This window comes from Manacus candei, unplaced genomic scaffold, assembly GCF_025592945.1.
Source record: "Manacus candei isolate 608988 ecotype Guabito, Panama unplaced genomic scaffold, ASM2559294v1 h1tg000005l, whole genome shotgun sequence".
Taxonomy (NCBI): domain Eukaryota; kingdom Metazoa; phylum Chordata; class Aves; order Passeriformes; family Pipridae; genus Manacus; species Manacus candei.
The window spans coordinates 18,634,525-18,651,725 of NW_026138053.1; the positions used below are offsets into that span (position 1 = coordinate 18,634,525).

At 37.7% G+C, this 17,201-nt stretch overlaps 1 protein-coding gene across 4 annotated transcripts in view; it reads right to left on the reverse strand.

Annotated features, from left to right (window-relative positions):
- Positions 1-17,094, reverse strand: part of CAMSAP2 (calmodulin regulated spectrin associated protein family member 2) — an 82,220-nt gene extending 65,126 nt beyond the window's left edge. For 3 of the 4 annotated variants that reach the window (XM_051808058.1, XM_051808051.1, XM_051808043.1), the window contains exons 1-2: positions 16,432-17,094; positions 4,725-4,984 (exon numbers count right to left, since the gene is read on the reverse strand). In XM_051808058.1, the coding sequence (XP_051664018.1) occupies positions 4,725-4,984; positions 16,432-16,570 (399 nt within the window). In that variant the 5' untranslated portion in view covers positions 16,571-17,094. The remainder of the gene's footprint in view (positions 1-4,724; positions 4,985-16,431) is intronic. The other variant, XM_051808066.1, reaches the window with a different exon arrangement.
- Between the last annotated feature and the right edge of the window lie 107 nt (positions 17,095-17,201).

Sequence of the window (17,201 nt, forward strand, 5' to 3'; positions counted from 1 at the left end):
TACCAGCTATTATTGACTTATTGCTGAGGTTTTGCAGGAGCCTCTCATTCCTTTCCCATCTTGGCTGAAAACTGTAGAATTGTATGAAGGATTTAAGTGTTACTTGATCACTGACAGTAGTTCAATTATACATGGGTGTAAGTTTAAAGTAGCTACTCAGCTGGTTGACTTTTTTTTTGGCAACAGTACTTTTCCAAATTGAGAGTTCAATTTTTAATAAAAATTACACTTTTTGATTACATGGTTTTTATACTTTCCTATACTGAAAATATAATACAAAAAATATTTGTATGGCTTATTTTCCCGGATATAGTATTTCTACAAAGGGTATTCATTAACCTTCTTCTAGTCACTAAATTTTATTTAAGAACTAAATGCTTTAAAATGCCTTGCGAGTTAGTAACTTTTTTGTAGTCAGGTGAAAATATCCTATCAATATACAACAGTAAGTGTAGGAAAATAGATTTTTCTGGTGCAAATTTGGCAAAAATCTGTAACTTTATTGTATCTGTATACTCCCTAACACAACACTGTTTTTAAACAGGTATTCAAGATTTGACATTATTACTCCTCAAGCTAGAAATTCAGTTAGCTTTGGCCCTGCCACATTAGGGACAGGCAGAGCAGAACAGAAGTCCACTGCTGGGGTAATTATGCAACTTGAGTTTCCCTGCAGAGCGTCAGGCAGCAGAGAACCAAGATGCTGATGCTTTATTCCTTTCCCCACATGGCAGAAGTGCATTGCAGGGACTTGAGGGAAGGAAAGAAATTCTTAATTCCTCTCTGAATCTGTTTATTCTTCCCTCCACTTGAGGCAAATTGAAAGAGACCATATGAATACCAAATGACCGGCCTGATTAAATATCAGAATTCTCATAAAATGATTTGGCTTGGAAAATACATTTTTCAGTTGATATAAAATTCTTGTCATAATGCAGAAGCTTGTCTAAAAGCCTCTGACTCATTCTGTAAGAACAGACATGTATGTTTTTAAAATAAATAGATACAATACTTACATGGGAAAAAATACGAAAAAATCCAAATTGCCTTCCTTTACCTGCCATTTTAAGCTTTAAGTCAGTCTGAGTTATGAAATAAATATGACATTTAAAAAAGATAATCAACAAAAGTTAACCTGGACTTGAACAGTGATCTCTGCCTGTTATAGCTAGAAGCATCAAAACAAAATTATTGCATCATTATCAGAACCATGCTGAATTCTTAAGCTGTTTCTGATTTCTATAGCTTGTCAAAATCTCACAATTCCATATGGGAGTGCCTGCTTAAGACAGTTTTTGTTTGTTTGTTTTTTTTAATTAAATTGGAACTTGCCAACTAAAATAAGAATCTTTGCAAATATTTTTGCAACTTAGCTTCCATAAACCTTTTAAACATCCAATAGTTCCCTTTGTACTGAACTATAATTTCCAGGAGAAAAATATTCTGGTTCTTGGTTGAACACCTTCAATTCCAAGTTCTAGACTATTTCTGCACTGTTGGAAGTCTAGCATAGTGGACCAAGACCATATAAATTTCAACCAGAAGAGTAATAACATGGTATTTGATTCTTTTGCCTCCCTACCAAAAATAAAGACAACAGGATGATCCTTTCAAACACAAAGAGTTAACAAAAACTAACATAGAATTAAGTTTTAATACCTTGCAATACATGGAGAACAAAAATAGAGCTATCTCTGAATAACCTAGCCTTTGGTTTTAACAGAAAGCAAATAGGAGATGTGAACAAACCAAACCTAGAGAAAAGACTAAACAAATCAAACTCCACAGGGACTTCCCTACCCTTACACAGGGGAGGCTTTAATAGATTCCTTTGCTTCTGTTTCTATGTGTTCATTTCATAAATGCCTCTTTCCTAACCACATTCCACCAGGGGAAACTGATTTTTAAATACACTTACATGTAATATACATAAATATACATGTGTGTATACACATACAGAAACACACACAAACACAACAATTTGCAGCCTCTCAAATTAGATACTAATGCAGCCAAGTCAGTCATGACTAACAAGGAAACTGCCATCTATCCTGACCCCAGTGCAAAGAAGCACATCCATTTCCTAGACTTTTCCAAGGAAGACTTTAATATGTAAGGTGCTTCCTAGAAAAAAGTTCAAACTAAGAAAGAGAGAAGACCAAAATTTGATATGTAAATAGTAAATAGTCATACATTAAGTAAGTCAACAATCCCCACAAACATCCCTGCACAAATAGCCAGTACAAGGAATTCCAAGAGAGTTGACCACAGTTAAACATATTATAATGCACATGTAAAATTAAAACATTCCATACTCAAATCTCTTTTCCATAATTCCATTTTATAATATAACTTACCTCTTTTCAGCTAGAGAAATGCAGTACATCTGAGCAGGTAACAAGAAATATCCTCTAACATCAATATCTCTCCCCTATTCATGGGGAAGATAGGCTAGCAAAAGGTATACTATTTTCTGTTGAATTACTCAAAATTATATTGAACATGGGTTTAACACAATCTGGTCTACTAGAGGAACATATGAGTTAATTATATATGAAAACTTTCTGAAAAGGAAAAATTATTCCATGCCCTAAAAAGGATATACATTTAACTTAGTAAGACTTGTAGAAACTGTGACATATGGAACACTAGGAAAAGGTACTGGAAGGCAACAAGGGGAAAGACTGTCAATACTGCAACAGCCAGATTGGAAGTTCTCTGCCAACTTTACTAATTGTATAATAAGGAAAAAAGTTGAGGTTTTCCAACTAAAATATAGTGTTACTGCTAGGACTCGCACAGGAATATGAGCATGGTTTGACAAAGTAAAATTCTTGGGCTTAGAATATCAGTATTGAGACTACAATTTCACAGCCATTTCTTTGGTAGCAGTTATTTTGGTAATGGCTGCATTTCCCCCCAAGGCAGTTGTGTTCCCTGTCATTGCCACAGCCCAGCTGCCTGTGGACTAACTCAGCATCAACAGCACACTCACCCATTGCTGGTACTGGAATGGGAACCAGTGCCCTGAGCAGAGCAAGAACCTGGGGATGTCAGCTGTTATGATGATATTTGAACAACTACTTGCTGGACTATACTTCAACAACACAGGAAAGAAAGGTACAAACAGCCACACAAGCACAGAGGAAATAAAAAATGGCTACTGAAATGCATTTTAAGCCACATGAATTACTAAATCAAAGATCAGCAGACCCAACTGGATAATACTGACACATTTGTTTTTTCAACTGACAACTCTGAGAAGAGATGGTTCTTACAACTACTCTAGACAGGGATTAAATGAAAATAATTAAATGGGAACAGCATAAATGCAAGCCAGTAACCTTATCTTGCTTCAGAGACAAGAACAGAACTAAGTTCTATAAAACATAAACAGTCAGGGAGTTTGTTTTTTAAATGCTTTGACTTCTGTGAATAGTAGAATCAGAATTGTTTAGATTGGAAAAGACCTCTGAGATCATCAAGTCCAGCTATTAAGTCTATACTTCAGTACGGTTTATTTGCCATCCACAGCTTCTTTTACAAAAATGCTATTTGTTCTTTGCTGAGCTCACCTTTTTAAAAGGGATACCAAGATTAAAAAAAGAGACTGGCAAAATCTCAAGTTCAATGCAAAATCTGCATTCACTGATCACAGTTTAATCATAAGGAAAGAGTGTCATGACTAGTCTTATGACTATTGTTCTTCAGACCTTAAGCATTCTATGAGCACGAAAGAATTTTTAAATAAAAAAAAAAATTTAAGTGGAGATAACGAATTCAGTCTTTACACCACAGTAACTGAGTACTGCTATTTCTTAAAAAACATCTGTGCAAACTAAGAGGCCTGATACTTGGCAATACTGTATGGAGTAAATCATTAATTACTAATTAGTAGCTTTCATATCACACCTGTAAAGCCTCTGCAACTTATCACTTGATACCAACTGATCAAACAAGAGAGAGTCTCTAGTTATGTTCTGCCAAATACTTGTTTGTTTTCTTACATGTTAGTAAACACAGGCTGCTAATAAGCTGATAAAACCATAGCTCTATTATTTTTCACCTTCCTTGTAGCAGCAGCTACAGGTCACTGACCATAAATACTTAAAGTTTATGTAATGAATTCTCTATATTAGATATTAAAAAATAAAAAGGTGAAAATTTTAAATATTTCACTTTAAATATAGTAGCACCTTATTCTATCCTACTGTCATTTGCTAAACAAACATATGTAGCCATCCTTTTTACAGATCATTTTTTATAATTCAGCTCCAAACAAGGAAGGAATGATTCAGGAGCTTAGTAATAGAATCATTCATCAGTTGAACTAATGCTTTAATTACCAGTTCTGTAAAGCAAAGACATATTATTAAAAGTCTCCACGAAAAAATACCATTGTTGTAAGTTTTACATTGACTTAAAGTGATCATATTGTCAGTACTATATTTAAAAATGTAACATTTGAACTAAGTAGAATGATAGGTGTATTCCAGCATTAGTACAAAAGAAATACATCCGTATTTCTGACAGCTGAGAAATACTGACAGCTGAGGAGATTAAATAAAACCCAAACCAAAACAATCATAAACTTTCCAGTAATGAATCACATTTAACTCTTGAGAAAAATGCTTCAACACAATGATGCCTGTTAAAAGATATGTAGGCACTGGGAGTACACAGACGAGGAGAAGAAATGTAACACACAAGCTTTGAACACTCACCATCTGAATTGGTTTTTTGTGAAGATCTCGTTCAGTCACCAACTTTTCTTGGTCAGTGACATAAAGGCCTTTTTGTGCCAGGGCTTGTATAACAGCATCATGACCTAGAAGTGGTTTTGCAGCATCACTCTTGAGGATAAGGCTCCCAGCACGACAGTAGAGCTCAGCAGACAGCAGCAAGTTAACAACAGGTGGTTTAATGTGCTCCTGGTCATACTGGTCTGTGTAAAATGGTTCCCGAAGTTCTTCTGGAACATTTTCTGCAAAGAAAAAAACTCACTAGTCAGTATCAGAAAGGACAGACCCAGTATTAGGGGGTTTTTTTGATATGTATAAACTCAAAATTACATTAACGAAAGCATAGTCAAGGAAAGGCCAGAGTTTTTACCAGGCATTATGATATAAAATACTAGGAAAAATTTCATACAAAGGTAACATTTGAACTATAAATAGCAACTTCAGAAAAATTCAAAGAGCTTCACACTGCCAAGGACACAATAAAAGGCCAACCTGTGGTTTACAGCATCATTGCATGAAAATTTCTTGGCTTTGACAAATACATGCCCAAACATTCTCATTTCCTTTGGCATAACATTATATAGGTCAGACATATAAAGGCAGAACAACACATTTAAACACAAACTCTGGTCTCTATTACAATAAAAAAATGGAACTGAAACACTGTATTTCAGAACAGAATAATTCAGGACAAAAATCAGCCTTCTAGGTTTCATATATGCAAGACAAATTTGATTACTATACTATCTATTTCAAAGGCCATGTATCACAGAACGATGAAATCCAGCAGTTAGGCATAGATACATGGATGTTTTACTGAAATTAAAAGAATGGAAAAAGATGACAAAATATTATCAGTTTCCTTGTGACAAAGTACTGAATTCTTATTTGCCTAGTTGTGTTACTGACTTCTCTTAAAATTGTGGCCTTTTCTCCTTTTTCAATGAGCTGGCTTACCACCCACAGAAAGCTATGCAAGATGCTGTCAAGTTTATGCTAAGATTTTAACCCCTAAATTAGCATTCCAAGACAATCTAACAGTGTTTTCAAATACTGTACATAACACAATACAGGTAGACTACATTTATAATTGTCTACCACAAAAGTAATAATTACAACTTAATTAAATATGGTACTAGATCGAATAAAATTAAATCACAAGTGAAGTGGAAAATAACTTCCACATTTTTAGGCATACACACTGCAAGATGCTCCATTTTCCTCCCGTAAGAATTTCATTCTCCATTGTTGTGAAATTAGTGAAGCCAACAACACTTATGGGATCAAAAGCATGTGATTCTTTCCCTGAGTCCAAATGGAAAAAGCCTGTTTAATTGCTAGAAGAAAAAATAATTGCGTAGGAAAGCAGTGATGCAACTCTAAGTTCCCATCCCCTTTGCCTTCAACTGGATAAATGGCTAAACAGCCAAGGTTTGAAGCAGAGGCTGGAGCAAACAGCCCAGTAAGGGTGGAGCACAAGAGAGAGAAAAAAACAGAACATGCCATCACAAGATAATGACAGATTATCTTCTTCCTCATACATATTCTATTGCAGTTCATGGGCTTCCATTATGGGTTTTGGAAAGTGCCAGCTGCCTTCTAGTTGTGAAAGAAGATACACCTTATAGAGTGCAAAAAGTGAAAGAAATTTTAACACACACTTTAAATGTCATAAGGAGGGTGTGAAAAGGGTAAGCTATTGCTGCTTCTTTTGCCAATTCAAGTGAAAGAGAGGTATAGTTTATAATTTGCTTAAACCATGAGCCTAAATTTGGCAAGAAAACTGACAGCTCTGCTTTAGAACACAGACCAAAATAACTGTCAGCATAACTATTTTGCCCTTTAAAACACAAATCTAATGTCTAACAACATTACTTTTTAACAAGATAAAACTGCTAACAAAAATATCTACCAGTTTCAGGAGATGATATTGCAAACTTCTCTTCCCAACCTTACACACTGACTCTATGGGACTTGGAGTCATCCAGTCCTACAAAAAGCACTTGTACTTAGGGAACTCTGAGCTGCCAGGTAGTGGCTCCCCAGGTATTGATTTCATCTATCTCAGTTCTACCTGACCTTCTTTCTTTTCCCTGTTTGTCCATACGTTGCCTATTTAAATATTAAGCTTATTATTTCTAAAGTCCCTCATGCTCCATCTCCACCTCAGTATCAGAAGCACAGTCCTGATTATTGGGACTTTATCCTCTACAGTTCCAAATGCCAACTTTTAGAACCTCAAGCTAGAGAGGATCAGAAAACAGCAGATTTTTCTTTTGGAAAATAGAAAAAACACACAATGAAAACCCCCAACCCAAACAAACAAATACAAACCCAAAACAAAACCAGCACACCCCCTTTTTGAAGTAGATGAGAAGTTTGATGGGAGCAGGGGGAAACAGGGAGGAACAGAGAAAGCCATTTGTAATTTCTTCTTCTTTCCCATATAAAACCAACACCTCTTGAGGCAGGAATAGCTAGCTACACACAAACAGAATTCACATACTCTGGAGTTCAGATTCACTGAAGACAATAAAGATTTCAAGTCTGAAAATTTGAGCCCAAAGAAAAATTTCAAGACAGGAAATACTAAACCCATCACCCCTAATTCTCATCTTCTGTATCACCAAAACAGATTCTAAAGTGACAAGATTAAAATACAACAAATGCATTTATCATGAAAAAATTATATCCACTACTGGGATTTTGTAATTAAAGACTCAATACACTAAAAAATAAATAAATAAAAAATAAATAAATTTTTAAAAAATCAACATTAGCACTAGCAAAGGCAAATAGAACTACTTATAAATGTTATTTCTGCTTCTGAAAAATACAGAAAAAAGACAAAATGAGTTGTATGCCATTTCTTTTACCTCACTGGTGTTCACAAAAATAAATCTGGAAGAGAAATTTACTGGTGTTCACAAAAATAAAACCGAAAAAGAAATTTAGCAGAAAAATAGAGTACAGAAACAAGAGGCTAGGAAGAGAGACGGTGGCTACAGACATATTCTGAATGTATAGAAACATGTGACAGCATACAAACAAGGAATCCCTGCTGCAACAAGATCAGAAGTCTTTACAAAAATTCCTGTCAGAATTCCTTCCACACACAGACAGTAACACGGGCACTTTGCCCCACTTCATACCGTGTATCGAACTGTTCGATGTCAGAATAGCTCTTGATAGTAGAGTCAAACTGTGTTCCCACGTTGGGTTTTAGTTAAAAAAAAAAAAAAAAAAAGTCTAGCAGATAAGTAACAGAGAGAGAAAACTCTCCTATCTCAAGTAGGAGTCCTTCCAGAATTGGCATGTGCTGCCTGTGAAATCCTGTGGAAGGGAATTTCAAGGCTATGTCCAGTTCTCAGCAGATTACCAGAACAATCAGCAGGGTCAAAAGCCTTTATTAACAATTCTGGCAGGACTGGAGATTGTTAAACGGGTTTTGTTAGAGAGAGAAGAACCTTAACACTAATCCCCAATATGTGCCCTTCACCATTCCCTTTCCTTTGCCCAACTGACAAGAGAAGTCTTTCAAGATTAACCTCGGAGGTAAATCACCAGTTTTAAAATAAATACCTTGTTGCACATACTGCCATAAAGTACCATCTGACCTTGAAATCTGTGGTTATTGTATTAGAGAGGTATATTGGAGACACCAAGTTCAGGGACTTGAACACATGAAATACAGATGAGCCATGGGGAACTGGGTGTATTTTGAGAGAGGTGGTGGAGGATCCACCTGCACTCTTCCAGTACCCAACAGGCAGGTTTTGGAAACATGGACTTGGACCGTGCAGTGAAGTGCTAAAAGGCAGTGGTCACGAGCTGACACAAGGAATAAAGTTCTTCAAAGAGAGACCACCAGAGCACAGGCACAGGTTGCCTGGGAAGTCAGTTGTGAAACTACCATCCACAGGGACTTTCAAAATTGTGGACAAGGCCCTGAGAGACCTCTTCTAATTTTGAGGCTGGATTTTCTTGGACAAGGAGACTAAACTAGATGATCACCCTATTTTTTTTTTTAATTGTGAACAGGACCACAAATTGCAATTTTGGAAATAATTTTGATATTTTGAATTTTTTAAATACTGAAATGTGAAGAGAATAGTTGAATCTAATGGACAAGTTCAATACACAGGGAAAATAACAAAAAGGAAATATCACATTAGCCCCAAACAGTAGCACAAATTTAACCAGGCTAACTTCCAAATAGTATTCAACACATCTTCAGATAATTTTTCATAAACTATAATGGAATCATAAGTCCTGCAGATGTCCACTTTAGAGAAGAAAAAATAAAAATAAATAAATAAATAAATAAATAAAAGGGCTTATTCCAAGCTTTAAAGCAAACAAGGGATTATTATTGCTCCCTGTTTTGCTTTAACCCCAGCTGCAACTAAGAGGCCCAGCAACTTGCTCTTTTTTCCCCTCCTCTCCCTGGTGGCATGGGAGGACAGGGAGAAGTATTGGAAAAAAGTAAATCCTGTGAGCTAAGAACAATTCAATAATTGAAATAAAGTAAAATATTATAACAACAATAATAATAATAATGAAATGGAAAAAGGTAAGCTGCTGCCTGCCCCCAAGCCAGCCAACTCCCCCAGTTTATACTGAGCAGGATGATCCATGGTTTGGAATATCCCTTTGGCCAGTTCAGGGCAGCTGTCCTGGCCACACTCCCTGCCAGCTTCTTGTGCACCTTATCACTGGCAGAGCGGGACACTGAGAAGTCCTTGACTGAGAGTAAGCACTGCTGAGCAACAACTGAAACACTGGTGTGTTATCAGCAGTATTCTCCCACTGAATCCAAAACACAGCACTGTGCCAGCTACCAGGAAGAAAATTAACTCTATTCCAGACAAAATCAGAACACTTCCCACTATGAGAAAGAAATGTAACTTAATTTTCCATTTAGACAGACCATTTTAAAGGGCAGGAATCATCTAAAAATTATTCATAGATACCACTGCTGAATTTACCTTTAAAAGCTGTTGTATAAACAAAACTCTCTGCTCAGATAAGTGTGAATTACTCCTTGAAAGACTTTACTTTTTGGTTTGTTGAATCAGTCTGCCACTTAGATAGTTCTTGGCTAGCAGGCAGTAGGTGTATTTCTGCCTAGGGCAAGTATCTGAAAGGTCAAACTCTATAAATTTATGGCAGACTCAATTTCAGTATAACCATTCTTAACTTTGCTAAGCTGAACTTGAGAGATTCTTGGACTTACCATCACAAAAGTACAAGGAATAAACAGACTCAATCTCCTGCCTCTAGATGACACAAAAATAGACCACTATCCAGTGCTTCAACAGCTGTTCTGCACTTATAAGGGATTCCTTATTAAAAACAACAACAAACCCAGAAAACCAAAAACCAAACAACAAAACAACAACAAACTCAAAACATCTAAGGAAGAAATATGCACAGTCTTTACCCTCATAGCCTAATCAGACTTCAGTTGTTTTTGAACACTGAGAATCACGTAAGAAATGCTCTACTGGGTCACACTAATTGTCTGTCCCATCCAACATTCTGTCTTCGGTAGCACAACAGGAAGCATTCCTCACAAAACCTACAGAACGTGTCTAGTACTGGCATTTCTTATTAAAATTGGAAGATTAGCATCTACCTTACTGAAACCTGTTTATTGATTCAGGTTTATATAAACAAAAGAATTACTTAGAATTAACCCTGGTAATAAGAGGGTCAATTCTTATTAACATAAATGCCTTCAGAACTTATTTTTGGGAGAGGCGAGTTATGAGAAAGGTAAAGATAATAGTTTAATTATAATCCTATCTCACCCAGCCAGCACCCTGATGACTGTTATAGACAAGTTATGATTTAAATAGGCTATTATGGCTATTTAAATATGGCAATAGACTGTTTCAGAAATCTGAAGAAAAATGCTTATTTCTTGAACAATTACTAGACTTTGTAAAGCCAAGGAAAACTTTTTACCCATCATAACTAGATAGACTTGAACGGACACATCTGCTTTGGTATCTGGTTTAGAGGTTCTCTTAGCTTAAGACTGCCTCTAATTGAATAAAACACGTAGGAAACAGCTAGAATTATACAACTCTTACATTGGCAATTAGATTTCAAACACTACATTTCAACTCTGTAGGAGAAAGGTTTATTACTGCCACCTGATCCAGTAACAATGTATTGTCCAAGGAGACGAAAAAAGAAAAAGAGACGGGGAGGAAGAACTTGCTTTACTTTTCTTTTGGAGTCTTGAATGTTTTTCACCCCCACCATTTTCCAGAATGACCAGTAAAAACACTCATTCACAGCCTTGGGTTTAGCAGAGTAAGTAGTTAAAAGTTATTGATTTCAGGAGTGGAATTGTACCCAGATATGCTCATTAAAATCCTCCAGATAGTTGTAGAATGGAAGTGACATAACATCTCATATTGGGAATGTGATACATTCCTGATCAATAGCATATCAATACCCTTCAAAGACGGAGTCACTAAAGTAACCCAACACATTACCCTAAATCATGTGGGGAAGGGGAGGAAGCTAAAATATATCTACAGTAGTAACTGCAGGGATGGTCAAAAAATATAAAGAGAAACCAGGTACAGGTAGAAGAAATATATTTCATCTCATCACCTGACATCAATGAGCCCTTGGCTACAGTCTCTTGGTCAGATCTATTACATTCTGCAGACAAGCCCTTAAAATTGTAAAGGCAAATAGGCTCAAAACAGGCTCACTGGCATGAAGTCATTGAAAGAACAGATTCTGAACTACCTACTCCAAGGGAGGTACATCGTGTACTAAGAATTCTGCAACTGTTAATTTACTAATCACCTCCTGCACGTTTGTACAAGCACAGTGTACAACTTCAGGTGACTCTGCTGAGCCTAACAGGTCCAGAAGCTCACACCATATTATGTATTTACTTTAAGTGATCTACAGTCCAACTATGTTTCAAGTGTGTTCTACAGAAAGGAGTGATACAATCAGCTTCTAAGTAGAACATCCCGGTAGATTATTAGTCTAATCAACTGATTTTAGAAGGACTGACTGAAGTTTCAATTTGACAGCAATTATTTTAGAGGTGTGATGGAATCTAATAAAAAAATTTCTCTCAAGAATCTCAAACATTTTCTTTTGTACTCCAAACCCTTCTACAGGGTTTTGGTTGCTGCCACACTGAATAAAAGTAAAGAAATTAGGTCTGCTAGAAAAAGATTAAGATGTGTTCTGGCCTGCAACACCCAACATAACAGATGAGACTATTTAGCTACAATTTGTTTCTGTCAGATACACAGTGTTCATTTCCTCCCTTCGTGGTTCTACTGGCAACATGTCCAAATGGCAATAAGTAGCCACATACGAATTCTGAAAATGTTAATCATCAGGAGAGAGCTATTTTTAAGTTTCTTGGGTAATATTCAGTTGCAGATGATGCAATTTGTAATCTATTGCTTCAAACACGTATAAAGGATAAATTTAATGTTAAAAGGTAAAGGGACTATTCTATTTTGATTGCAGAAAACACAACACTGTTTAAGACAAGCACTCAGACTTGTGCAGCTTTTATTTAGTTTTTAGTTTATTGTGGTAAAACAAAAAAATCTCGTGCTAACCAGTGAAATTTCTACTGTAGCAGGATAACATCTTGTATGGATAGGAGAACAGCAAAAGATTTAACTTTAAAACTGTTCCCATAATTGTCTTAGAGTCATACACAGAGATATTCTTAACTTAGTAACTAAAAAAATGGATGAAAAGCTGTCTGAAAAACTATTTTCTGAGAGTACTCAGAAGTCCCCTACCAAATGGGAAGAACATGTTCAAGAATTCATCTCTTTCTTCACACTAGACAAGGTTCTAGAGAACCAAGCTAGATTCCAAGCTCCAAAAGCATTGGAAGCACTTTGGAGGATGAAATTATAATTGAAGATAATTTTGATAAGTGGAAAAAGTGGTTTGAAAATAGGGTGTAGTTATGTAAGTGTAGCTGCAAAGCAGGAACCTACAACAGTACAATTACAAGATGGGAACAACTGAGTAGGCAGCAGTTCTGCAGTGAAAGATACAGAGCTACAGTGAATCACAGACTGGATGAGTCAACAATTCTAGGCTGATGCAAAAATGACAAACATCATATTTTAGTGAATAAACGAGAGTATTATAGATTGGAAAGATGAAGTGATTTTTCAAATTTACCTTGTACTGGCAATGGTTTAGCTGGACCGTTAGATGTAGATTTAAGGACAGAACTCACGCAAACCAACCACAGGAAAAAATACTTGAACAAACAAAAAACCAAAAAACAACACACCCCCCAAAAACAAACACCAAAACACAGGGAGCAAAAAAGTGTGACTTACAAAAAAGAAAAAAGTCTGTTTTGTCTAAACAACACAACAGAGAGGAGACACTGCTTTTATTCTGAAAGATAAGGTGCCCCCCATTCTCACACACACCAGGAAGAGGTTATTGGGTTCAAAGTGTAACGAGAGACATCAAGATTCTGTTCAAACATCTAGATATAAATAATGTTCAAACTGACTAGCAGTCATACTGTGGAATCTCTATAATTAGAGATTTTCAAAAAACAGACTAAACAAACATCTGTCAGGAATGATGTATATTTAGCTCAGCCTGTCTTTAGGATGGTGGATGGACAACAAATTTTCCAGGCACATTTTCTATGACTATAGTGGAGTGAGAAGGCAAAAACGTCATATTTCAAAATAATGAAATCCAATTCTGTTTTAGGAAAAGGGCACAGAGTATCACAACATCGAGACCTTTTTCGACCTACTCCTACAAAATAGGTCCTTTTATTCTTCTAAGTTGAAGAATATAACTGTATAATGTCTATACAGTTCAACCAGTTCTTTGGAAAGCAGTTTTTCTGTACTGAAATGGTTAACTCTCGGCATTGGAAATCAAGGCTAAAATTAAGTGTTTGTAGATTTAATTTCTAAGGTCAAACATTCCCCCTGTAATACTTCACACTTTTTGTGAATTCCCTCCCCTTTCAGTTACTGCAAGTCCTCTCTCTTAAACAATTTGGTTATTACAAAACATTTAAACTGACATGTCCTAATACTCATACATTGTGTCTGCAGCAAAACACCAAGACACAAAATCTTCCACTCCCTCAAGATTTAAATATGAATTCTGTCTTCAATTAGTGTTCCTTAAAAAATTCTTCATACAAGAAGCCTTCAAAATGACTGTTATTATACTTACTCTCTTAAGACATCTCACTAATAAAACAGCTTGTTTTGACCTGCTTGTGTTATGGGCCAAACTCTATACTTGTAGCTTCACCAAGAACAATAGCAATAAACAATTTGTCTCTCTGGTTTTGCTCATGGGTATCAATCAAACACCAAAAGTCACTGGTAAGTGCTAATAAACAGTACCTATTTCAAAGTCTTTTTTCACATCATGTAGCCAAGCTGTAGCCACAATTTTGATTGTATTAAAATATGTTTTTAAAATACGCACGTGAAAGATGTGCCCTGAAAGATGTGCCCATTTGATACATAAAGATTTAGATTTCTTCAATGGATACGTGATTGTAACAACTTATGCTTTTCATTACTCAAAGCTAATGGCACTACTTTGTTTCAGAAAGGCTAGAGGAAAAGACCTTCATTTCCCCTGCCCACTTCAGGAACTCCAACATTTTAGGGATAAAAAAGAAATAAAATGTGGCATCTATAAACACAATAATCTTCCTTTGTATTTCCCTTGTACAAATGTATATAGTAATAGGTAAAAGACATGATTGAGGTTGTGATCTACTCCCAAGAACTAAAATAATTTAGCAAACCCAAACTTCCTTCCTTCTTGGAAAAGGTGAAGGTCAGTTCTTCTGTTTCACTGCAAGTATAAAGGAAGTGTTTGTACTGCAGACATGCAAATCCTGTATACTGTTTTTCCCTACATCAGCCACAAACTCTTCTTTGAGGTTTCTAGTTATACTAATCCCAGTAGAAGATCTGAGAGCAGAAACACTACAATTGTGTATGTTTACCTCTCTTCCTACTATTACATTACTGCAGTATTTAGAAAGCAGATGGAGCAATTATCTCCTCTAATCATGTTTCCATTTGTGCATCTCAGAACAACCCCAATAATGAAGAGAAAGAGCAAAGGAACTTGTTTTGGATCACACTTTTTACTGCAAGTGGCTTTACACATCCAACAGAAACTCAACCCGTACAAACTAAGCCATTTCAACCATAGGTTGAGAATCTGCCAAACTCCAGTAGAAAAAGGTTTTCTGGTTAGAATGCTGGGTTATGTAATTGCACAAGCATTGTACACTCAGAATCCCATGAGTAGAGCCAAAACAACCAAGCTACCTGAAAATATAATGATCTCTGAAAACGCTGAATTAAGTACTTCCAAGAATTTCTACTACTATTTTACCTCTCACGTCTGCATAGTTAATAAAGCCATATATAAAAACATTACGTACTTGCCCAGATTTCCCAAAGAAAAGTAAGCAGAGTTTATTGACAAATCCTTATATGGAAATAGTATTTTGATCTTTTTTTCTTTCTAAAGTGATGAACATGTACTTTATTTCAGTAAGTGCTCCTGCACTTACTTCACTAGATTCAAGTACTTTAAAAGTGGTTTTTTGGAAGCACCACATCATGTCAAATATCACCAGTTCCCAGAGGCATTATAAAGGTATGCCTTTAACCCTGTCCAAACACATATCAAAGCCCAGGCTCTAAACATAAAAGATGCAAAATTCCAGAAGGAGAAATCTTTTCCTGTTATTTTACAAAAAAATAGGGGTAAAAATATTGACTGTTAATATCTAACTCACCTTTCAAAAAACCCCCACTATTTTTAATACACAGAAAATTCAGTGATTAATATACCACAGCTATAAAAAAAAATCCAAAAAAAAAAAGGCAGCAAAAAAAGCAGCTTGATAAATTTTCAAAATGCTTCCCTTAGAAGACCTCTGCAAGTCTGGTATTCCTCAGGGCCCAACAATATTTCAGGCACAGAATAATAGGTCTGGTATTCCTCAAGGCCCAGGTTTTCAAAGACAGAGCACTGATGCCTTTTGGAGGCAATACAATCAATTCCATTTACACTTACAGACAAGGAGAGCCTTCTGTATAGTGCAGGCCAAAACCTGGCATTAAGTGCTCTTTTTCCTGAAACCGTTCTTTTCGGTTAACCACTCAAATGGCTACAGGCTACTGTCACACATGTCAAAACTAACAGCACACATCCATTTCAATTGCTAGCCCACAATTCAGCTCCTAAATGACATTAGGAAAAAATTTCAAGACGACAGACAAACGTGGACTGCTCGTGATTTTTCGCATTCTAGAAGTGTGACATGGGTAATAAATAAAATACCATTTACAGAGTTCGATTCTTCAAATATGATTGTATTAGCGCCAATATACAAAAAATACTCGCTAATGGAAATAGTGGGACGACTCCAAAAAGACTACGGGTAATTAAAGAAAAACAAAAGAAAACAAAAAAAAAAAAAACCGGCAAGATGTAAGGGATCTTAATGATATGGGAACAGACCGAAACCATTTCTCACACATCTTCTACCCCCCCTTCCCAGCTCCTCGGGGAAGGGCTCGCACGTCCTCAGTAGCGAAGCAACCAAGCAGGAACCAGCATCAAAGAAAGGGAAGAAGGAGACGCCACCTACCTGTCCCAAAGGCTTTGGCCACCAGCCAGGCCAGATTACAGGCGATTTTCGCTCGGGAGAAATCATAATGGTCAAAGGGTTTGATGGCAGGAACAATGAAAGTCTTCCTCATCTCCTTGGCGTCTGCGGCATCCCCCATCTTCTCACAGGACCCCCAGCAATTCGGAACTTACATGGTTGATCCTCCTCCTCCTCCCGCGGCCGGGAGAGCGGGCTGTAAATACGCCGGCAGCAGCTGAGTGCAGCGCCGGACCCAGCTGTCCGTAAAGGGCTAACGCCGCCTCCCGCCTTCCTCTGCACAGGAATGTAGCCGAGCCCGAGTGTCCTCTTCTTCTTCCTCCTCCTTCTCCTCGCTCTTTGTCTCAATTCACTCACGCCGCCGTCCCCCCGCCTCCGAAAAAATGCCCCCGGCGGCCCCGGCCCCGCGTTCCCTGGGGACACCCCGCGGCCAGGGCTGGGAGCCCCGCGCGGCCGCCAGCCCCCCGGCCCGGGGCGGGAGCCGCCGGCAGGGCCCCCGCCGCCGCCGCAGGCCGGGACGCGGCCCTTCCCGGCGCCGGGATGTCAAAACGCCGGGGACCGGCCCCAAAACGCCGCGCAGCCCGGCTCCGCTCCGCAACCGCGCCAGCGGCGCCTGTGCGGGCCGGGAGCAGTGCGGGCTCCCCCGGCGCTGCCCGGCGGCCCCGGCGCCCCCCGGCCCCGCTCCCGCCCGGCGCTGCCGCTGCGGCTCCACACCCGCGGCTGCCGCACTGGACGGGCGGAGCGCGGCTGCG